The sequence below is a fragment of the Sebastes umbrosus genome, chromosome 8 (assembly GCF_015220745.1).
Source record: "Sebastes umbrosus isolate fSebUmb1 chromosome 8, fSebUmb1.pri, whole genome shotgun sequence".
NCBI classification, from domain to species: domain Eukaryota; kingdom Metazoa; phylum Chordata; class Actinopteri; order Perciformes; family Sebastidae; genus Sebastes; species Sebastes umbrosus.
Genome location: NC_051276.1, coordinates 23,590,600 through 23,615,020, shown reverse-complemented (window position 1 = coordinate 23,615,020; position 24,421 = coordinate 23,590,600). Strand labels below are relative to the sequence as shown.

At 40.2% G+C, this 24,421-nt stretch overlaps 1 protein-coding gene across 1 annotated transcript; it reads right to left on the bottom strand.

The window, feature by feature from the left end:
• Positions 1 to 88: 88 nt before the first annotated feature.
• Positions 89 to 24,258, bottom strand: glt1d1 (glycosyltransferase 1 domain containing 1). Its single transcript, XM_037778159.1, has 12 exons — positions 23,701 to 24,258; positions 21,919 to 22,070; positions 21,692 to 21,797; positions 18,950 to 19,001; positions 17,272 to 17,308; positions 16,661 to 16,717; positions 10,572 to 10,670; positions 9,876 to 9,925; positions 6,239 to 6,282; positions 5,645 to 5,765; positions 4,205 to 4,303; positions 89 to 2,063 (listed from the first exon to the last, which is right to left on the bottom strand). Exons 1-12 carry the CDS (start codon positions 23,814 to 23,816, stop codon positions 1,917 to 1,919), a joined length of 1,080 nt encoding a protein of 359 aa, XP_037634087.1. The 5' UTR covers positions 23,817 to 24,258; the 3' UTR covers positions 89 to 1,916.
• Between the last annotated feature and the right edge of the window lie 163 nt (positions 24,259 to 24,421).

Here is a 24,421-nt window from a genome sequence, read left to right as displayed (position 1 = left end):
ATGCTGCATGTGGATATCTACTTCTCTAAATTTTAGCTCACATGCTAGTATACACGGTACAAAGACACACGGAAAAAGAATCCCAAAATGACAAAAACAATAGATTTATTACCAGTTATAATACAGAACTCAGTTTCACTGATTGGGTTTCACCAAAAATGTGGCTTTGATTAAACATTATCCTAACTGAAATTTTCTATTATGCAATATCCAAGACCCCTTTCTTTGTAAATTTAAATTGATCTACATTTACATTTGATTTTTTTCATTAAAACACCATGATCTTGAATATTGCCTTTCACTTGTTTTTATATGTTAAAGGATAACTTCTGAATTTTTCAACCATGACCCTATTTTCCCATGTTTTTGTGACTAATGGAGACACTTTTTGAAATTGGTCCAGTATTGAGGGAGAACGTTGCACCCGCCAGCCGCTAAACAAGCTGTAATGTAATCATTACCGTCAGTTCACGGTCACTAAAAGTGCTTGTTTTTGCCACTGACAGGTTCAGGTTGTTATTATAATTGTTTGACAATATTATGGAAAGGACACTACAGAGAAATTAATGTTTTTCTTTACCTTTCACTTCCTGTTTGTTATTGTGTCATGTGACTTGTTGCCGTAAGACAACGATGGAAACATGAGTGAGAGTTGGAGAGAGGAGCGCCAGTGTTGTCAGTTTGTTTTCTTGGAGTACAGAAAGCGTAGCTTAGTGTTATCTAAAAGATTTTCAACGCCATTGCTGAATATTTAGATTTTGATTTCGACAATGTGACAATGCGACACAACATTTCACAACGAGGCTTCTCCTAGCGAGACACACAATAACAAACAGACCTGAGAAAAGGGGTTTTATTTCTCTGTCGGGTCCTTTCCATAATGTTGTCAGATACTTATAATAACAACCTGAGCCTGTCTGTGGCAAAAACAAGCACTTTTAGTGGACGATAAACTGTGTGCCAGGTTGCTTCAAATGATTACATTCCAGCCTGTTTAGCAGCTGGTGGCTGCAGCGTTCTCCCTCAATACTGGACCAATATCAAAAAGTGTTGTCCCCATTAGTCACTTAGACACACAAACATGGGGAAATAGGGTCCAGGTTAAAAAAACACCAACGTTATCCTTAAAGCACCTACCAGATTTTAATGAGGCATATGATCTCTGGTAACAGTCTGCAGGTCATCTATTGATGTTAAACTATAGTTTGTGTAATGCTCAATCTTACAGTTGCATCAAAAACCCATTGGCATAGTGCAAAGCTTTTGAGAGAACATTTCCTAACCAGCCCACGCCCCAGCGTGTTGCCAAGATCAACCTTTGTAACGGCAAATTACAAGAACCCTTTGTGCCCCTCTGACCTTTAAACAAATTTTGTTTTTCTAGGGGCCCTTGAATGTGTGCAACCCAACCGTTGCACTTTATTAAAAATGAATGTGGTAGCACACAGACTGGAAGGAAACAAAATATTGGAACAGTTTTTAGAAAGAGTAGATTAGCTGATCTACTGCATTTGAGGAAGTAAGTTAACCGTTATCTTTGTCTTAATAGAGGGAAAGAAAATACATTTTCAGATCACCAACCACTCAAAAACAACCAGTGTTGTCTATTTTATTGCTAGAATGAATAAACCGTTTCTATATTCATACCAAGCCATAAATAACAGTATATTATCAATTTTTAAATACATAAAATATATTAATAAGACAACCATTTCTACTCTCTTTGGTTCAAAGTGCTCTGCAGCATAATTTCAATCTGGCAGTGCAGATAAAACAGGATTATTTTGTACAGCATCTTTGTAGACTGTGAGGAAGATGTCTTATCTGTGATGATTCTACCTGTAAATACAGCGGTGTAATGCCCTGCTTTTTGTCGCTGAAGTTCCTGAGAAAGTATACAGAGTGGGGCTGAACGCTCAGAGCAGAGTGTCCACCAGCCGCTGGTAGGTCTCCCTTTCCTGTTTGAGGCCGTGACGCTCTTCCACGTAGAGTTTTCCATTCCTCACCACTCTCTCTCTCAGCTCACGATCTGACAACAGCCTCTCAGATTGATGCACAAATTCCTGGCAGGGATAAAAAGTGAAAACGAGTCTCATTTACTGCCAAATGCCACTTAAAGCTTGCCATTGAAGTTGCCTGAAGATATGTTTATTTTTTTTTTTATTTTTTTTTTAAAAGCATAAAAGATAATCCAAGGCACGAGAACAAAACTCAGATAAGAGCCTGCGCGCTGATTAGTAAATACTTCAAAAACGTCAGTACATCGTCAAAGGATGGAGATATTTGTGGCTCCGGATCCACACACGGCTGTCCAATAGACCTGCTCAGTTTTTCCTAATAGCTGCCACCTCTCATTTACTTGTGAAAAAAAAAGGGGGAAACAAACAAAGTGACTGCTACTGTTAAACAATACCGCCACACCAGCTGTCACAGGGACATGGGGAGGATAAAAATGAGATAATTAAGAAATGAGTAATGAGCTGAGCATTGACTGAGATATGATGTATCCACACGGCATCCTGAATCCTACATCTGTTGGCCTGGCAACTGAAAGAAGCCTCCAACTAAATGAAGTGCCTTAAAGTGTTCCTGCGACATGGCAGCCAACATTTGCTGTAGCAGAGAGCCAATGGGCATGCACAGTTTTAGCCACTGCCAGTCAGCAGGCCAATTCACTTTCACTTCATTCAAGTGACGTGATTATGTCTGGAGAGGCTCTTGGTAGGAAACAGCTCCTCTGTACGGCCATACGAGAGCTATAAATCCTCCGCAACAGGATTAAAGCTCAATTTACTGTATGAGCGGCGCGCTTATAATCACTTCACTCCTACTGCAAATTATAGAGCCAGACAGGAAGTGCCATTTTTCCTCTTAAAGGCTTTCAAGTGCTTCGCGTGTTTTGTTTCTTTTGACACAGTTTTTGACACCTATACACTCTTCGTGTAATTACTTCGAAGGCTTAAAGAAGCAGAAACACTGTCATTCAAAAATAAGAGGGGGGTTTTAAAGCGAGTCTTGAATGCGATCCACTGCAGGAAAAAGTTTTTGGCTGAAAAACTAGCCTCCGCTGCCCATCGGTCCTGGCTGAGGTCGTGGTTTATCCAGTCCAAGTCGCTGCAACCATCTGTGCGAGCTTCCTCCTGGCGGCTGAGCTGAGCACGCTCCCCCCTGGAGAGGACTTATCTCCGCCATTAACAACAACAACCTCACGCAAAGAGCATGGTGTCTTGCACGCTGAAGCCCTCTGTCAGCTGGCCTTGACCTGTGATGTTCTCCTTTTGCATCAAACCTCATTACATATCAGACTGAAAAGCTCTCATGGGAGCTCCCCCGCTTTGCACTTTCCTGCACGCTGCACTGTGTTGCATCACCACATGGTAATGTGGTATCTTTGTCCCTGAAGGCTGCACTTTTTCATCCTAATCTAAGCACCTGGGGAAACATCCGCTCCTTTTGTTATCTGCTTAGATTGGACTAATGATAAGAATTTAAAGTACAAAGTTTGACAACACGATGCAAAGTTTTCCTACTTAGACTTTTTAAAGATAAATCTATGCCAGGAGAGGGGACATACACGTCTTCAGTCATCCTGAGACAGTGCTTAGATTACAGTATAAGCAGTTCAGTACTTTCCAGGCCAGTTGAGGTGACAGGAGTAGCTCTTGGCTACAGTGTATATCCTCTCTGAAGTCCACCAACACACAGAGTTAAAGCTTAAAGCTGCAGTAGGTAGGATTGGAGCAAATATGATTTAAAAAAAAGTTATTTTTATAAAACGGTCACTATATCCTGACAGTAGTGCATGAGACAGGTAATCTGAAAAAAATCATGTGCATCTGTGTCCTCCGGTGGTCCTAATGACGTCTACAAGATTTCCCAGACTGGAGGAAAACAACCAATCAGAGCTGAGCTGGAGCCTTGCCGTCTCTGAGCAGCTGTCAATCACTCGCGAACTCCAATCAAACGGTCAAACTAGGCAGCGCTGATCAAATATGAGCCATGTTGAGATCAGCTGAGGAAATACCAAGCACTGCCCACCAGCAAGAGCAAACTTTCTCATTTCACAGCTAAACAGTACACTACAAGATGTTTCTGAAAACATTTGAGGTGAGAAATAGGCATTGCAGTATATTGATTCTGGCTACTGCAGGTTTAATGGGGCTTAACGCGTGCGGTGACCTGGTCAGTGTTTGTCACTACATACCTGAGGAGAGGAGTACAGCAGGCCAGTGAACCCGTGCTGCACTACGGCTGCATTTCCTGCGATGTCCCTGGCCAACACGGGTACCCCGAGATCCATGGCCTGTTGGAGCACAGAGATTAAACGTCACAGACAAAAGTCACTCACTCACAGGCTCATTCACTCTATCATTAGACTCGTTCGAGATGAACTGCGCCTGGCCTGGAAAGTAGACGAGATCAGGCGGCAGCAACCGGGGGCGGTGACAAAACGCTGCGGTCAAGTCGGACAGTTAACAGCAGCCTTCAAAGAATTTACAGGCAGTCACAGAGATAGTTACATCCTGTTAGATCCGATCTGTAGGCTACTTGTAGTTTGCAGACGACGTTCAGATTTATTTATATTTGTTTGTAAATATACAGTATGTGGAAATGTGTGTGTATCTGGCATTGGATTCTATCCTTCATTATTTTTGTCTGTACAGGTCAAAATGCTAACAAGGCAGAAACGTGCTGCCTTCATCATACAGTATGTGCCATCCTGTCTGCTGAAACGTCAAAAGAAAAAGAGGTTCCAGCGTATATTTGCAGAGAGAATTGGAGGTAAGCTAGCCATGTTTGACTATGTATCTATTGTACATTGTTATCTTGATAGCTACGCTCTGATTACTGTAAAAATCAGGCTCTGCTTCAACTGTGTGAGAGCCTGTGGACGGCACACTAAAATTTCTGATGTCAGAAATTCATCCGACTGTCCGACGGCTGGTTGGGAGGAGTTAATTGGTCCTCGGTCCCCCCCTGTACACTGCACGGCAAAAGACACCTGACAAAGCTGAAATTAGGTCTGACTCTAAAATTAGTCTTGCGGATTGAAGTTTGGGCAGTAACGGGTCTAAGATTGTGTATGCCCAGTTTAACCGGCATACATTCCGCGCTGATCGCCGGTGATCGATTCTGGCTCATCTCGAACATCATGAAAACAAGCACCTAAGCACCTTGGAAGTTGTACCGCTCAGCCAGCCTGCCCTTCGGCGCCTTACTTCCCTGCCAGAATGAACAATCTGTATCTGCTAATACCTTCAGCAGGTTGTTGAGCGAAACATGCTAACATACTAATCAGACTTTAAGCCTGCTGTGGTTTCTCTTAATCGACTGCGTTTTAAAAGAGATTAAGTGGATTTGCAGGTTTTTGCTCACTCAGGAATGGGAAGATTGGAGTCGAGCAATTAATTTGGGTAATTGTCCCTGAAGTGGTCAGATAACATTGTAGCGGAGCGAGATAAGGACTCCTGTAAATATTCACACTGTTGGATGGCAAATTCTCAGTTTATACTTTTCTCATTACCAAAATATTATTCTGCACGACACTGCATGAGCTATAACAAAAACAGTTGCGTGTTTAGCAGCTGAATTGTTGAAGTCAGGAGAGGACACGCTATTGTCCAGAGCCCCTCAAGATGTTTACCTCCAATATGGCCGCCGACATGCCCTCAGAGACGGAGCTGTTTACCACGGCGAAGCACCTTTTCATGGCAGCGTGAAGCTCCCGTTGGCTCCTCTCCTGGGCCAGGAAGACCCCCGGTGTCCTGCAGAAGCAGCGGCAGAGCTCAGTTCCTGTGTGACTCAGGGCTAACGGAGGCGTGAATGACGCTAAAGGGCAGTGACAAGCTCAGGGAAGGGAAACACAGCTGCACTGTGTGTGACATGCACGGAGAGGGAGAGGGTCCAGGTGAAGCCCTAACCAGAGAGGGCAGCTTCCTGCCGCTAAGAGCTTTGTTGTGGTGGAGGCCCCTCGGCGAAACACTGAAAGACCAGCCAAGACTTGAGAGTGGGAGGACAGATAAACATAAAGAGAGGGTATGGGCGCTCCCCTCGGATTTTCATTCTGTTCACGTTATGTCAAGATAAATGCGAGCTACTTTTGCTTGGATATTTTCTTGTGCCTCATGGGATGAATAGAAGGATAACAGGAGAAAAAGTCTTGAAAATTACACTGTCAGATCTCAACTTTCCTTTTATGAGACGTGCAACTGGTAAAGAAAGAGAAAAGAAGGCGTACCTTTTAACAACAGCTTCCACTTCAGCAGTAAACACGGGATCGATCTAAGACAGACAGAAACATAACAAAGACAAGTGAAACCCGTTTGTTTCCGTCAACTTAATCTGAAGGATTCAACATTAACAATGAAACAATTAATCATTTCTATCATGAGCAAATCATTCTCTGAAAATCCTGTATTTTTCAGAGAGATTGGGGTCAGGGTGGGGTGGGTGGCCAATCTGATTAATTGCGATGTGGGATTTGCGTGCATTAGCATGCCCACGGAAAAGTCAAAGCATAGCAATTTAGGTCAAAGATGTTGCCAAGCAAGCTGCTACTTGTTTCCTCTCTTTCATTTTCTATAGCTCATGGTATTTCTAAAGGGAATCTGCTTTAAAGCACGTGTGCATTAAAAAAATCAAAGAATCGCAACTGAGAATATTTTGTGTATCCTGGTGTAATCTGGGATTTAGTAGTTATTGTGAAAGCAGCAGGGGATAGATCACGATAAAGACTGTATTAACAAACACAACGGATTTAAGCACTGTGTTGATTCTGTGCTGCTCCGTAGTGAATCAGAAGAAAGCAGAAGGGAAGGCCGGCGCTCTGTCAAGTTTTTCTGGGTGAATCTTTGTACTTTGCCACATATTTCTTGTTTTTAAGCAACACATATTTGGTGCAAAAGCATACATTTTTAGAACAATCTTTATATTTGTATTATTTAGGGCTGTGAAAGTTAACACGATAAGAACGCGTTAACGCAAATTCATTTTAACGCCACTAATTTCTTTAACGCATTAACGGAACTTGTGATTTTTAGGTTGTAGCGGGCTCAGTTTTAAAGAGATACTGATATCATATGAAGCTAAAACCTGAGGAATCCATTAGAAGAAGGTTAAATAATGCTCCAAACTTGCACTAAATTTTGACGAAGAAAAACTGTCATGGCCATTTTCAAAGGGGTCCCTTGACCTCTGACCTCAATATATATGGATGAAAATGGGTTCCATGGGTACCCACAAGGCTCCCCAAGTCATAGTCAAGTCAGCACACTGACACACTGACAGCTGTTGTTGCCTGTTGGGCTGCAGTTTGCCATGTTATGATTTGAGCATATGTTTTTATGCTAAATGCAGTACCTGTGAGGGTTTATGGACAATATTTGTCATTATTTTGTGTTGTTAATCGATTTCCAGTAATAAATATACATTAAAATAAAGCATATTTGTCCACTCCCATGTTGATAAGAGTATTAAATATTTGACAAATCTCCCTTTAAAGTACACTTTGAACTGATAAAAAATGTGCGATCAATTTACAATTAATCACGATTAACTATGGACAATCATGCCATTAATCGCGATTCAATATTTTAATCAATTGACAGCCCTAGTTTTATTCATTAATAAAACAGAATACGCTGCACATTGTGGCGCTTGATAAAACCCAGTTACAGAGGAGTGAGATGTGTCATCGCTGACAAACTGACCTGAATTTTCCTCTTAATGACAGATGCTGTGCAGCCAGAGCTCTTATTACTTGAATGAAGTAGCTGTGGATTTATAATACGTCATGACAGCCTGAGCAAAGCATGTCTCATCCTAACGTCCGTCTGTATTTTTAGAACTCACCGTCACGTCATCAAATATATTCAACAATGTTTATGTTTTAAAGTGGAATCCTATAATTATCGAGGGGGGGAATCTGGCGGTCATACGAACACATGTTTATTATAATAATAATATATGGCTTTTTCATTTCTTAAACAAACAATAACGCTTTCCCTGTGATTCAGGGGTGTCGAGATGAATCACTCGTCTGCGCTTCCACTGAACCATTTCATCAAACAACAACAAAGCATAGCGGAGCAAGAAAGCGGCAGTCAGACGGTGTATAAGCCGCCGGCCATGTCTAATTGAGTTGTTTTTTGAGTAAATCTAAAGCATAACATACCTTTTGCCTGACACCACTGTTTGAAAGAAAGAACAGACACTAAAATACTGTACACTGGTGTCATATCAAAGCAAGTCAGGGGGAGAGGAGATGAAGACAAAACATACAGAGAGATCAACGAGTGAGAGATTGGAAATGAAATGGGGGGGGGGAAAAAGAACAGTTGTGAGAGCACTGAGGCTGCTGCTGTAGGCGGGGATATAACTTCACTCTAACATAAAGGTGCAATCGGTTTAAAAAAACAACAAACCTTTACAGTAAATGTATTAAAACTCCATGCTCTGATTTGACTGTCTGGCTCACTGGTTGATTTATGAATATCATTTGGCAAGCTATAAGGCTTTTTTCACAGTTATTTGACATGCTTGACATGAAGCCATGTAGCCTGTATATGTGCAGTTAAAGCTGCAGTCGCTAACTTTGAGCAAATATGATGGAAAAGTTTTTGCAGTCACTATATCCTTACAGTAGAGCATGAGACAGATAATCCGAAAAAAAAAACATGTTTCTCTGTGTCCTCCTATGAAGTGAATGAGTCTGTGAGAGAGCAACTTTTGTCTGTGATGTTTAATCTCTGTGCTCCAACAGGCCATGGATCTCGGGGTACCCGTGTTGGCCAGGGACATCGCAGGAAATGCAGCCGTAGTGCAGCACGAGTTCACTGGCCTGCTGTACTCGTCTCCTCAGGTGTGTAGTGACAAACACGCGTTAAACTCCATTAAACCTGCAGTAGGCAGATTGTTTTGGGCATCATTGGGCAAAGATTCCATAATAACCTTTCAGCATATTGTAATTCAAGTGTTCTGAGAGAAAACTAGACGTTGGCACCTCCTCTTGGCTCTGTTTTCACGCTCTAAAAAATCTAGCCCATGACGGGAGACTTTGGCCCCTTTGAGAAAGTTTGCTCCAGCTGGTGGGCCGGTGCTTGGTATTTCCTCAACTGATCTCAACATGGCTGCCGGGTCACAAACTTTCTCATTTTACAGCTAAACAGTACACTACAAGATGTTTCTGAAAACATTTCAAGTGAGAAATAGTCATTACAGTTACATCATTTTGGTCAGCGTTGCCTATTTTGACCGTTTGATCAAATTTTGCGAGTTTCGTGAGCAGTGATTGACAGCTGCTTAGAGACTGCTTGGCTGTGATTGGTTGTTTTCCTTCAGGCATGTTGAAAACTTGAAAATGCCATTAGGAGCACTAAGAGGACACAGAAGAACAGGATTATCTGTCTCATGTACTACTGTCAGGATATACTGTCAGTTTTATAAAAATAACGTTTTTATCATATTTGCTTAAGTACCAACTGCAGCTTTAATGTCTTCAGGAATGACATGTAGGACAGAAGCAAGACAGTGTGTGACAGGGCTACAAATAGCACATGTCCAGATATATGCCCCTTTATTATTTATAGTGCTAATCTAGAGTAGGCATCAGTATATCAAGCAGTCCGCCAGTTAGACACAAAAAGAAACAACCACTGCTGCGGCCCCTCGCCCGCCCTGTTTGCAGGAGATTGCCTTTTCCTCCCAGCGCAGCCTGTTAATTCCAGCTAAACAGCTAAAGCCAGTATCTCTGCTTCATCCAATTAGAGGCTGCTTGAATTCCCAGCGAAGGTTTCTATGTAATTTCAACAGTGCAGAGAGTCACGGTATACAGACAGAGGGAGACACATGGCAGGTATAATGACTAGTGTGCTTACCTTCGGCCCAATAATGACCAACGCAATCTGCGGATTCTCACAATGCCACTCTGGAAGAAATAAAAGTGGTCATGTAAACAAAACGCAAGAAGAAAAATGAACAGCAGTCAATCTGTGTTTAAATAACATCCTTACAGCTATATTTGCTTAGTGCACAATACTGTATGTTTGCATTTTTAATCATGTGGATAGTACACTTTAAATCAAAGAAATGCCATGTGAAAACCCCCACACATCTAGCTCCCCTATCTGGCTGAAACATCAATATGACGCCCTCTAGTGCTGCTTCATTACCATAACTGTGTGCTATGAAAGTCATATACAATAAAAGAGGATTTAAACAAAGGAACCCTATAATCATGGGCCATTCTCACAGCTGGATATTTTAGATACATATAAGATGTATAACATCATAAAAAGATAACAAGGCAAAATGTCTTTGTTGGGCCAACATGAGCTGTCAGCAGAATCTCATTGCACTTTCACATGAATTTTTTAATTAGATGAAACTCAACTGCAGAGATCTAACTTCATTCCTAATTGATGAGGACATTGGCATTGCCTCTATAACAGGCTACTACAGAAATGCGATCAGAAAGGCTTTGCAATTAACTGACATTCAGGTTGAACTGGCTCGTGTTTTTCATCACCAGTATATATACTGTATAAAACAGACAGTGAACAGAGTGAATATACCTGAAAAAACCTCCACCAGATAGAGGGGGTCCTTGACTCTTCTGAGGCCGCAGACCAACAGGAAGACACGCAGCTCGTCCCCGTGCTCGCTGCTCACACCTGGAGAGAAGCCAGACGCACAGAAAGACAGCGGCACAATATCAAAACAATGCATAATGAACATCCCGAGTACATCGGCAGATAATGAAAGCAATACATCACCCAAGGTCATGAGGAAAATAAGACAGCAGTGACTAATGTGCTCGCACAATTCTCTGATCAGAGTTGTAACATTCAGCGGGGGAAACAGACTGCTGAATACATTGGAAGGTTGCAGCCTAATCAGTGTGTAATACGGCATCAGAACTACAGAGATGCAGTGTTCGGGTGACAATTTGCTCACTGAACAGACCGCGATTAAAATTAGCTAACCCCACATCACGCCGACAACATCAAGTGTTCTGAGGACCTCGCTTTAATTGAGAGGCAGAGCATATAAAACGGCTCTTTTGCTAGATCATCCAACTTTCAGGATCAATCCAGAGATTAGTCAGAAACTGGCAGGCATACAGCTGTGCTCGCTGCCAACGACTACTGTTCTGCACCTGACCTTCCAAAAGCAACAGATAAAAGTCCTGACCCTAACACAGCTCTGCACTATCATCATGGCAACACATCATCATGAACAAGATGAACTTTAAATAGATATCAGCGTACTAACTTTATAAAGTATCTATGGTGAAGGTGGACTGGAATTACATTCACTAGTGGACAGAGAGTAGCGTCCTCACAATGACAATGCTAACATGCTGATAAAAAAAAAAAACACACGTGTTTGTGGTACGGAGACCGCACAACCCACAAAAATATAATCAAGGATCTTTTATTGCACCCAATTCAACTGTTATTAGGCCATTAAATGTGCGTTATCGCGTGGTATATGCCTCATAGATGTGTGTCAGTAGAGCCATATTACATCTACTACGTTGTAAAGGTGAAAGCAAAACTTAAAACCAACACGTTCAAACACATAAAACTGCATGAAATGGTACGTTTTGAACACAAACGAAACAGCTTCTTTAGGTTTAGGCAACAAAACCACTTAAAGTTAGGGGGAAAACATGGTGTTTTGGCTTAAAATAACTACATTTCAAAAGTGAAAGTGAAACTTTACACTTGTGAATACAAAGAAAATTCTACATGTTGTTAGTTTCACACGGGATGCGCACCACAGTCTTCTGGTCTATTCCAGTCTATTCAGTTTTCTTTCCTGGGAGTTAAAAGTAAAGTCAAAAGTTTAACATAAAAATGTTGTTGCAGTGTACTTATTATTTTGTTATTTTCACTCTTTTAAAGCCACCAGAATGCAGGAAACAAAGTCTCTGAAACTCAAATCTTTCTGGGGGAGGACCCTCAGACCCCCCGCTTTGGTTTTGAATCCTCCCTTTCTTTAAAGTCTCAATGTTGGCAAGTATGCGTCCAGTAGATGATGAAATATTTCCCTGGATGTGTGAAAAATCTGACCTGCTGTTGGCAGTAGAGGAAAAGTGGGGGGGATCACCAATGTCATGTCATACTTTATCATTAGAGGGTTACCCAAGTGTCAGATTTTTAATCTCATCCTGACCTTTTATGCTCGACCCAAGAGGATAAATCATAAATGTTGAGATGGTACTGCTAGCAGGGAAGTAGCTTACAAAATAAGCCCATAATAAAATGTATTTTGAAAGTGTCTGTGACAAAGTGAGAAACAAACCATTTGGAGAATAATACCAGACAGTCACAAGCATGTGCTTAAAGCACAGTGACAGTTGAGTGAAATCCCCTGCTGCCAGATAAGTCCAGATCAGGAGGCTGAGGCAGCTCTTTTAATGCTATTAAAGAGCATCTTAAAATGACAGCGTGGCGTCCGGGCATTGACCCTGATCCTTGGAACCGATTGTCAACAAAGCGCCTCATCTGCGGGAGGCATCGAACTTCCTCGCATTGATTCACAGGATGAGAAAGCGCGTCAGCTGAGGGAGACAAACATGTCACTGCCTCGGAACAAGATGCGGGAAAATAATGGAAGATAGCTGGAATCATACTAGAGCACAGACGTGTCAAAATGAGCAAGAAATTCAAAGAAATAATAATACAAAAAAATACCCTTTTGGATCTAAGACGCAATTCATCTTTCCTCGGGGGAGAAGCACAAATTTGTACAAATCATCTGCTGTGCCAGCAGCACTCTTTTCTCTCTCGCGCTCTCTCTTTGTGAGTTCTATGCAAAACACATTTTTTGTTCGTTTGCCTTTGATTTCAGAAGGGCATTCTGAACAATCCCCTAATGCTTTAATCAGTATGTGTGTACATGTGTGTGCATGGATGTGGGAGCACAGATCTATCGGAACAGCTCCTAGTAATCTGTTGAGTGGCACAGGGTGATACAGAGAGCAGATACTGCAGGGAGTGGACAAAATAATGACAACGCCATCGAAAAAATAACTTAAAAAGGTACAGTGTGTGCGATTTGGTGGCATCTAGTGGTGTGGTTGCAGATTGCAACCAGATGAGTACCGCTCACTCACTCCTCCGTTTCTACTATAGGAGCAACAGAAGTCAGACGGCGGCTGGCGGTACTGCGGATTTGCACTCTGCAGCTCACGTTTCCACAATTTCATAAGCAAGTCGGAGAACTATGGTGGCCTTCAGGTACCGTAAAAACGTGAAAAGCTGTTCTGGGTTACTGTAGAAACTTGGCGGTGCAACATGGCAGACTCCGTGAAGAGTTTCAGGTGATTACACACTACTGAAAACATAGTTTGGATAGTTTTCATTTCTGCATTTAAAGCAGCTAAGCTCCAGAGAAACATTGCATTTTTTTGCATGAGCAGAAGGTACTGTATGTCAGTAATGTATTTTTAATGTCCACCCATTTAACCAGTTTTTTGTTTCAATATAGAAACACCAGACTGAAACTCATCATGGTAATTTCATGGCTGAGGAACATGAGGCCATTTTCAAGCATGACATGCCCCCCTATGGCACAAACACTGTTCCCTGATCATGTTCTCACTCTATAAGATGATAATAGGCATTACACTTGACATCTAACTTCATCCTTTGATTTTTAATTAACTTGAATCGATCCATACACAGACTTCACCGAAAGCTTCCTGTGTAATTTATTCAACAATCACGCTGTCCCTTGAGGATCAAGCAGCTGGACGAGGTGACAACAGACCCCCTGCTTGTTTCCTCTCATCCGTCAGTGATTCAAAGCATCACAACGCTGTTCTTCATGTATGCTGCTACCTCACAACTAGACACACAGCAGAGGCCACAAACAACATACAGGCTTTCATGGACTGACAGCTTCTGGATCCCCGGTGCTGGAGTCTTTGCCTTCGGAGGGTACATGACACCCAAAGGATAACACATATAGTATAGTCGTGTATCTTCAGTCAGCTTTTATGCTCGCCGGCGGAGGTCTTTTTACAGTGTGCCGCTGTAACACTGGGTCACACAGAATATATTTATTCCAAACACTCAAACCTCCAAACACCTTCATTACAGGAACAGTGTGTAATGTTTTCATTAGTGTATAATCTCCTGACACTCAGAATCACTGTGTTTTCGTTAGCTTAGAATGAGCCCTTCATATCTACATAGGGAGCTAGTCCTCTTCACGGAGTCCGCCCTGTTGTTCTGCCATGTTTCTACAGTAGCCCAGAACGGACAAACCAAACACTGGCTCTAGAGAGAGCCTTTCGCGTTTTTACTTTACCTGAAGGCCACCGTAGTTCTCCGACACGCTTGTGAAATTGCTGTAACGTGAGCTACAGAGTGCAAAACCGTGGTACCGCCAGCCACCGTCTGACCTTCCTTGCTCCAAAAGTAGTGTTATTATGGTTTGGATGGGCTCTGAGCGAAGTGAATGGCGTTACCATGGTTTTGACCTCGGCGGCTCATGTTACCGCAGTCTTGGAAAGGGAGGAGTGAGCGGAGGGGTAATCAGTTGGTTGCAATCTGCAACCACACCACTAGATGCTGCCAGATCCTACACACTGTACCTTTAAACAATCACTTTTAGTAATGATTCTTTTATGTCACATCAGAATACAGGTTGCTGCGGGAGTGACTTCTGTCAGACTGTGTTGTTATGTTTGAGGAAAACTATGATGAAACGGACTATTGAAGGTGACAAAGCAGGTCTTTAAAGTTCAAAAGGATGACGTGGAACACCACCCAACACCACCCAATGCCGACTAAACAACAACGCTTAAAAAGTTTTAGGACAATTTTACGACAAAATCGCATGTACAACAATTAAGTATAGACTGCAGGAGAATCCATTATTTTATTTGAATGTAGCTCTCTGCCTTGCGGTCATCCTTATTACATACAAACAAGTAGGGCTGCAAATAATGATTATTTTCATTGTAGATTAATCTATGTTTTTCGATTAATCGATTAGTTGTTTGGTCTATAAAATGTCAGAAAGTTGTGAAAAATGATGATCAGTGTTTCCCAAAGCCCAAGATGACGTCCTCAAATGTCTTGTTTTGTCCACAACTCAAAGATATTCAGTTTACTGTCATAGAGGAGTAAAGAAACCAGAAATTATTCACATTTAAGAAGCTAGAATCAGAGAATTTAGACATTTTTTTCTTTAAAAAAAATACTCAAACTGGTTGATTGACTATCAAAATAGTTGGTGATTAATTTAATGGTTGACAACTAATCGATTAATCTTTGCAGCTCTACAAAGAAGTACAAATACAGTGTGTGTGTGGCAATGTGTTGCCTTGTCAAAGCATTGTGGTGATAACACTGTGGCAAGGAAAAATAAAAATAAATATTCTTACTGATATTAAACGCATGCTGACCCAAATCCATGAAAAAAACGAGTCAGACAAATTAACCCAATCAGACAGCACATACGCAGAAACTGGAACAATGATTACAGCTCTAAAAGCAACCACGAGTCAGATTACAGCGCTTCCATCACGTCGCCGAGGAAAAGCACAATAGTTGTGACTCCTATTTCAAGTATAATAAATGGAGAAGTGACTGTGGGCAATTAGTATTACTTGCACCGGTTGTGAAGCGTGGTGACAAATGGCCCCGGGCAGGAAAGCTATTAATCAACGGCTCCTCTCCGTACTCAGCGGTGCTCTCTATGAGCACTAATGTACCAGGTGATGGACATCATCTTGCAATGTCCAATTTAAAGTCCGGGCTGTTTGTGGAGAGGATGCTCGGAGTAACAGCGCATATTATTTACTGAGCTATTCATATGGGAGAGAAGGGAGAAGGGAATTCTGCTACAAACTCTGGCCTCCCTGACCACCACATTGATGCATTGAACATACTGTAGCACAGAGTCAATTTATGCTCTCTGATTGGTTCTTTTCAGGTTGGGGGTGTATGAGTGTATTCCCCATCTTGCTCCCCGTGGTGGCTCCACTGCACTGCATTACACAGTCTAGGACTAATACAGGAGGAAAGGAGAGAAGGATGCAATCTAGAATATAGCATTTATGTTCAATAGTGCAAACATTATTTATTTATTTATTATCAATATATATTTCAAATATGTGGCACACCTGTGTATGCTTGGTTAAAATGACACCAACAAAACTTATTTTACAAGGGAGCTTAAATTTCAGTGTGCAGGTACCTCTTCATTTTATTGCATCGAACACTATCCAGCATCTGTCCCGCTAATGTTTTGTGGACGTGCACACCACTATCCCAGCTATAGTTTGAGACGTAGTCTTAATAATTACATAAGACACGACAGTCAGCTAAGTTTGTACTGCTCAGACTGACCAAAATGTTGCTTGCCAATAACAAATTGTTGTTAAAGAGCACAGAAAATCTGGTTAAAATACAGTAAATCCAAAGTATGACAAATACTCATCACATTTAAAAATGTATGATTCAGCGCTGCTATGAAATGTTCACTCTGGATGATCCACAGACCGCCATCAGAAGAGCTTTCACTGGGAAATATTTTCTACTGAAGGCAAAATAACTAAATAAATACACAGTGAGGACATGTGGATGATCAAGTCTCACATTGCAATAGCTGGAATGACAACCAACTGAAGCAGCAACAGTACCTGAGCTCCTCAAGAATTCAGTCCAGCAGAATTTCTCACTCACTTCCGTCTGGATACCTTTAAAATAACACAGACAAATGTGTTAGAGCGTTTACTGCGCATCAATGCATACATTCATTATGCAAAAGAATGTCACTGTGTTTTAGTTAAATAGATAAATAAGTAAGTTCAGAACTGTTTTCTTATTTTTAAACTTTATTCGTTATGTGACACACTCAAAATTAGAACCATTAATCACATCCAATATTCTTCTTTAACATTATTTTTGTGTGATTCATGTCAAAAGCACTTCATCTGATGACAAGCATTAAAAAAAAAAAAAAATCTTTGGCTGTTCAAGGCTCAGCCATGCATCTGGCTCAGGGCTCTGCTCTAATCTATGGAGGGACACTGTTTGCCAAACATGGCTACTGGTGGGAAACAACATGGAAGAGTGATTTGGGCTGTCCTACATGGCGCGCTGGCCAATGGCAAGAGCAAATATAACTCTGCTGCACTGCAGACAGCGTGATAGTGGAGGGAAAAAACGTCAAAGCTGATTAATGCAACACTTCGATGGCGAGTCAGGGACGCGCAGCATCAAGCGAGGGTGTTCATCCTGCAGAGCTTACCTTGGGGCTGGACATAGATTTTACTGCTCTGGGACAGCTTCAGGGAAAAAAGAAAACATCGGAAAATTCTGGTCAAAACACGTACAAAAACATAAATGCATAAGTGTTTTAAATCGATCAGTAATTATTGGTAGCGTTTGTTTATACAAATTACATTTGATTATTACTAGCTGTGCTTCTTTCTCTTCACGTCAGACAACAGAAAGAAGACAATTAACGCTTGTTGTGCTCCAAACGTATTTAATCAAAATCCAAACTTTTTAAAAGAGAGTCGGGGAAGCAGTTGCCAAGATAATGGGGGGTGCTACAAAATAAATCAGAGGCGGTGGAAAGGAAATTGACTGGATGCTATCACACTAGATTCATCCCCTATGTGTGTTTTCTGTCACAATAAAAAGCGTGGCGATGCCTCTCAGTGCCTGTCCTGTCTGCCTGCTGTCAGCACTAAATGGCAGAGATAAAGCACGCCACTCGCCTCAATCTGCAGCCCACGGCTGGAATCTAATCTGAGAATAAAACACGATAATATTGTTTTAATGCCAAACTATTACGGGGCAGGGCAGGATATTGTGTTTGTATAGTAAAAGCCCTTCTGTTCTGTATTTATTGAGGCTGTCAGGCTAACGCTGTCTGTCAATGTGCAGTGAAATGCAAACAAAAAAACTTTTGCTCTCACTAATTCATTTTTCATAGTGGCTTTGTAATACATGGGCCGATATTTAAAGGTGTTATTGATAACATTTTTATGTGGACAAATATATAAAAAAAAAAAATACATCTATGGAGCCTTTAGAAAGGTGATGAATAAAAGTATGGCTTTTCCTAAAAAAAATATTATGATTGTGAATTAATCATTTGAAAAATTTTGGCGGGTCCAAAATGAACATTTTGACGGTAAGTGCCTGGCAACGACTTGTTGTGAAGTGAATGCAATAGAATGGGGGAGAGAGAATCATCATTATCTAGTGGCTGAATTAGGGATGAACCAATCCAACCTTTTCTGTCCCGATAGAGATAGCGATACCTGGGCTTTGGGTATCGGCCGATACCGAGTACCGATCCGATACCAGTGTTTAATTAATAAGTTGTAAGCCTCACTGCCTCACCTTGACTTAAACATTGCTTTCCTAACCTTGTAAAACAAATTGTAACAAATAAATACCTAGATATAAATTTACTAAATTGTTATTTATTATTAAAATAATTACAATTCAGTTACAATTCAAGTGTAAACCTTTTTAGTAACAAATTGTTCAAAACTTAAAAATGAATTAAGATGCCAGTATATAATGTATATAGTATATAAACATAGAATTTAAGTAAATAGATCGGGTCCATTGTCACCGATATTATATCTGATGCAGCTATTTGAGTGAGTATCGGCTCGAATCCCTAGGCTGAATGTTATCAATGTGATCAGTAGCACTTTTAAATAGTGATATATATTTAAGTTTATGTGGGGGGGGTGGAGGAGGTGCAGCATAGCAGGCAGTCATAAACACACTGATGAACCCCCAATTAGGCACGTACAGCACAGACGTTTTCTTGTAAAACTTAATGGAGTAGAACTGCTAACAACCATATGCCACATGAGACACAGACAAGCATCACGCATCAGTGCTTGTAGATATAAACTACTGCAGTCGGTCTATTAAAATACAAAAGAGTCTAATCATACCAAAAATAACTCAGCCTCTTCTTTCAGCTTGTCAGTAAATGCAACCGCAAACCTGATAAAAAAGAAAACACACTTCATTATCGCCCCTGTGAAAGCCATTTCAGTTAACAAGAACTTTCATTGCTGACAGTAAGTTTTAGCCTTTTACAAGCAGTGACAATTTGGTAACAACAGTAAAACACAAAAGTCTCTAGGCTGAGGCTGAATGCGTGAGAGCAGGAAAAAAATAACTGCTTGCGGTTTGAAGACAAAGGATTTAAGGATGAATACACCGAGAATACAAAGAGGAAAACAAAGGGAAATGTAGAGCAAAGAACAGTGGGGAGATATTAATTTGCGTGCATTATTAAACGGGCCGACGGGCTCAGAGCGGTGACTGAATTTCATGATCAAGGTTTGTGTGAGAAGAAGGCACTACATGTGGCAGCGGGAGGTGCGTGGATTCAGATGTTTGAAGTCGTGAGACCTGGATCTCCCCAGTTCTCCCAGAAGGCAATTATCCCCCTTAGAATCACTATATGGATGCCCTGCCATCTATTGTAGTTTCATCATAATGATAACAGAGAGGGTCTGATGTTAGGGCGCAGGACAGGATGTATTGATAAGCCTGTGTGCACAGTAACTTTTCAGTGTTAAAAAAGGGGAGAAGAGAACACACAACCTGCACAGCTGGGGTCGGCCAGCATGTGTTCAGCCTCATTCTTTCATGCTGGAACTCCAGGGGGATCCAGTCTTTTTCACCCCACAAATAATTGATACCTTGTAGATGTCAATATGATTTAAATGCATTGCAGCAATTCAAGTAATGGTGAGAATTGTCTTTTATATTTTTGTCATGCAATTCTTACAGCAATATCTAGAACATTACTAAAAGGACGAATGTTATCCCTACATTTAAATAGGTCGCATATGCAGGGATTTATGGCAATATCCCATTTATCCCCATTGGTCACAAATGTGACAACAACTAAAGCGATAAAAGATTTGGGTATCACTTTATAATAACGACACAAATCATATACTTAACTAATGCATGACTCATGATGATTTAATGCAGGATGTATCATGAATTCCTGTCGCTCACTATTAACAAATGATGAAGTCACTATGACTTTATGTGATTAGTTCAAACGTATATCATCAGTTAAGGTACGTTAATTCACAGTTACTTCATACATTAATTGATATGCAACCAAATTAGCTGGATTCCTCTTATATAAACAATTATTTCAGGGCCATGCATTTGCAAAATAGTTCCATTTTTCTATGAGAATAGACCCAAAGGTATTTTTGACAGATTTACAACATAGTGGGTGGAACATGAGTTGTTTTAAAAAAGAAAAAGTATTTGTGTTGTTGTTGAAACCAGTGGAGTGTAGCACAGTAGAGAAAGATGCACTTAAACCAAAATCCTCTTGCAGGTACCAACTGACAAATTAAATAATGATCAGACATGTTGAAGCTCAACAGAAGTGCCAAAGGCCTACCCAATAAACTGACAACTGAGTGTAAAAGACACATGAAGTGTTCATCATTACCTAATCAATACTTCACACACGAGGTCAGTTGTGTTGTAAGGTCAGACTCCCCCCACCCCCAAGTAAAGTCACGTTGTGATACTCATTTTTCTACCGTGCTAAACTCCACTGGTTTCAACACAAATTCATGTCATGTTCCACCCACTATGTTGTAAATCTGTCAAAAAAGAACAACTATTGCAGGGCAGGGCAGGATATTGTGTATAGTAAAAGCCCTTCTGTTCTGTATTTATTGAGGCTGACAGGCTAATGCTGTATGTCAATGTGCAGTAAAATGCGAGCAAAACACTTCTGTCAAAAATACCTTAGGGTCTATTCTCATAGAAATATGGAGCTATTGTTTTAGGCTGAGCAAATTCATGGCCCTGAAATAAATGTTTATGTAAAAGGAATCCAATTAATTTGGTTACATATCCATTAATGTATGAAGTAACTGTGAATTAACATTCCTTAACTGATGATATATTACATTTGAACATAAAGTCATAGTGACTTCATCATTTGTTAGTAGTGAGTGACAGGAATTCATCATACATCCTGCATTAATTCATGCATTACATCATCATGAGTCATGCATTAGTCAAGCTTTACTTAAGTATATGATTTTCACCCTTATTATAAAGTGTTGACAAGATTTGTTATTATGTCCAAGACTGAAAATCACACGGTTAATGAAATTAGAGGTTGTCTTGATTTCAGTTAAGAGGTGTAAATAGTCGCATTTACTTCCTGCTCGCACTTCAGGATGGTGACATCTGCATCAAACCTCTATAAAAGGAAGTAAGTAAAACACGTTGTGATACATTTTGGGCATATTTGGTGTGTCTATTATTGATACAAGAGAACTGTAAGGCCACAGCATTCAGAACACATAACTTGTTCAAACAGATTGAAAAGATAACATGTCTAACGACACCTGTGCTTTTCCTGCTACGAGATGTTAAAGAGTGGCGTTATTAGTATTATAATAGTTGTATATGCATATATTACTAAACAGATGGGACAAAAAAATCATCATGTATATTGTTATAATGCAATTTGTGACTACAATTCTCCACAGATAGAACACCACACATACGTTCACAAACTTTTCCAAACACATTTTAGAAAGGTCTCTGTCTGATGTGTTAAAATCACAATGAATGCACTCATTCTAGCTATTTGGAACTAAATGGGTTAAAACAGTAGTTTGTGGTAACATCACCTGGCTTTCAGTAGCACCTGCTCCATAACCACACGCTTCTGCTCAACTTTCACATCTTCATTTATGTCTGTTCCGCCAAAGATAACGCCAAAGGGTACTTGGACATCTTGTGTAAAGGACATAAAAACAGAAAGGTGTGGGACACACTTGTCGGTCCAATATTATGTTGGCAAACACAAAGTAGATGAAGTGAATAGATCATATACAGTAAGAGGAGGGATGTTTACCTAAGAGAAGTCTGCCTGCTCTGAACAGATGAATGGCCAGGGCACCCTCGAATTGAGGATTTCGAGATATTAGCTTTGCCACCTCAGCAGGAGACTGAAATGCTGCTGCATCTCTGAGCTCACAAGTGTGTCCTGCTGATTCAATGTGGGACCTAAAAGAAAAGAAACATATGACCATATATGTATGACAGGGTGGTTAAGTAAAAATATTAAAACTAACTTTATCTCAAAAGCCTTGTTTTACTCATCATCAGTCATCAAATGTGATTACTTTTCTACCTAGAGCTTCATCTTCCTGAATCATGCTATAGCCATGATTGTACTGTAAGGTAGGTAGTTGAACCATAATGTTATAGCTGCTTTACTACAGCCATTGTACAGTGAATTAGACAGCTATATAGTGCTCTGGTTAACAGTTCACTACACTGCTATTCCCTAATGCAAATGCAATTCCCTATTAAAACTAGCTTAATTTCCATTTAAAATTAGCTTCATTTCCTATTAAAACTAGCTTTATTTTCCTATTAAAACTAGCTTTATTTCCTATTTAAACTAGCTTCATTTCCTATTAAAACTAGCTTCATTTCCTATTAAAACTAGCTTCATTTCCTATTTAAACTAGCTTCATTTCCTATTAAAACTAGCTTTATTTCCTATTTAAACTAGCTTTATTTTCCTATTAAAACTAGCTTCATTTCCTATTAAAACTAGCTTTATTTCCTATTTAAACTAGCTTTATTTTCCTATTAAAACTAACTTCATTTCCTATTAAAATTAGCTTCATTTCCTATTAAAACTAGCTTTATTTCCTATTAAAACTAACTTAATTTCCTATTAAAACTAGCTTTATTTTCCTATTAAAACTAGCTTCATTTCCTATTAAAACTAACTTAATTTCCTATTAAAACTAGCTTTATTTTCCTATTAAAACTAGCTTCATTTCCTATTAAAACTAACTTCATTTTCCTATTAAAACTAGCTTTATTTCCTATTAAAACTAGCTTCATTTCCTATTAAAACTAGCTTTATTTCCTATTAAAACTAGCTTCATTTCCTATTAAAACTAGCTTCATTTCCTATTAAATCTAGCTTCATTTCCTATTAAAACTAACTTCATTTTCCTATTAAAACTAACTTCATTTCCTATTAAAACTAACTTCATTTTCCTATTAAAACTAGCTTCATTTCCTATTAAATCTAGCTTCATCTTCCTGAATCATGCTATAGCCATTGTGCAGTAAGGTAGGTAGTTGAACCATAATGTTATATTGCTGCTTTACTACAACCACTGTGCAGTGAATTAGACAGCTATATTGTGCCCTGGTTAACAGTTCACTACACTGCCTCACCAGGTAAACACTAATTATTAGCTTTGAGGTATTAGCTTTGCCACCTCAGCAGGAGACTGAAATGCTGCTGCATCTCTGAGCTCACAGGTGTGTCCTGCTGATTCAATGTGGGACCTAAAAATAAAAGAAACATGTGACCATATATGGATGGCAGGGTGGTTAACTAAAAATATTAAAACTAACTATTAAAATATTAAAACTAGTTTAATTTCCTATTAAAACTAGCTTCATCTTCCTGAATCATGCTATAGCCATTGTGCAGTAAGGTAGGTTAGTTGAACCATGATGTTATAGCTGCTTTACTACAGCCATTGTGCAGTGAATTACTGTATTGTGCTCTGGTTAACAGTTCACTACACTGCCTCACCAGGTAAACACTAATTAGCAACAGCTGTTGTAGCTTTAGCACTTAGCTACCATCAAAGTATATTACCTTATTCTCTCAGCTGTAGTGTGGTTCCCTGTTTTGGGGCTGAGACAAGCCAGAAAGAGTAATTTCATATCGTCACTAAATGCTTGTCTTGACGAGCTAACTAGGTTAGTTAACATGTAAACATTACTGGTGTAATAACGCAGCCAGCAGAGCCTCTATGTGCTGGTTCAGTAGGCTTGCTAAACTCAACTCCTATCACATTTCCTGGACTCATGCCTGCGGGTTACACGTAGGAGCGCTCATTGCTTGGCAGCGCGCACCCACGCTTGAACTGTTTACAAGTCCGTCTCCTATATGATCCCCCTTGAAACACATGACGGAGGGGGGAACTAACTGTCACAGACACTGCTGTTGACCCATTTTAATAACCCAGAGCATACACACGTATATGAAAGACAGAATCAGCGATAACGACAAAAAAAAAGAACAAAAAAAACAACCACTTCCTCCTCTCTACGTAACCGAAACTAACTTCCAAATCACATGGATAAGCTACTAGTGATGGGAATTTAGGCTCTTTTTAGTGAGCCAGATCATTTGGCCTCAGCTCACCAAAGAAGAGCCGGTTCTTTCGGCTCCCAAACGGCTCTTCATTTTACCACTTCTGCCTTTTATATAATTCAGCCAAATTTAGCTTTAGCTGTTTTGACCTATGATTAGTATGTGTGCACATATATCACTTAAATTATTCAATGTAATTATATTAAACCTTATAATTTTT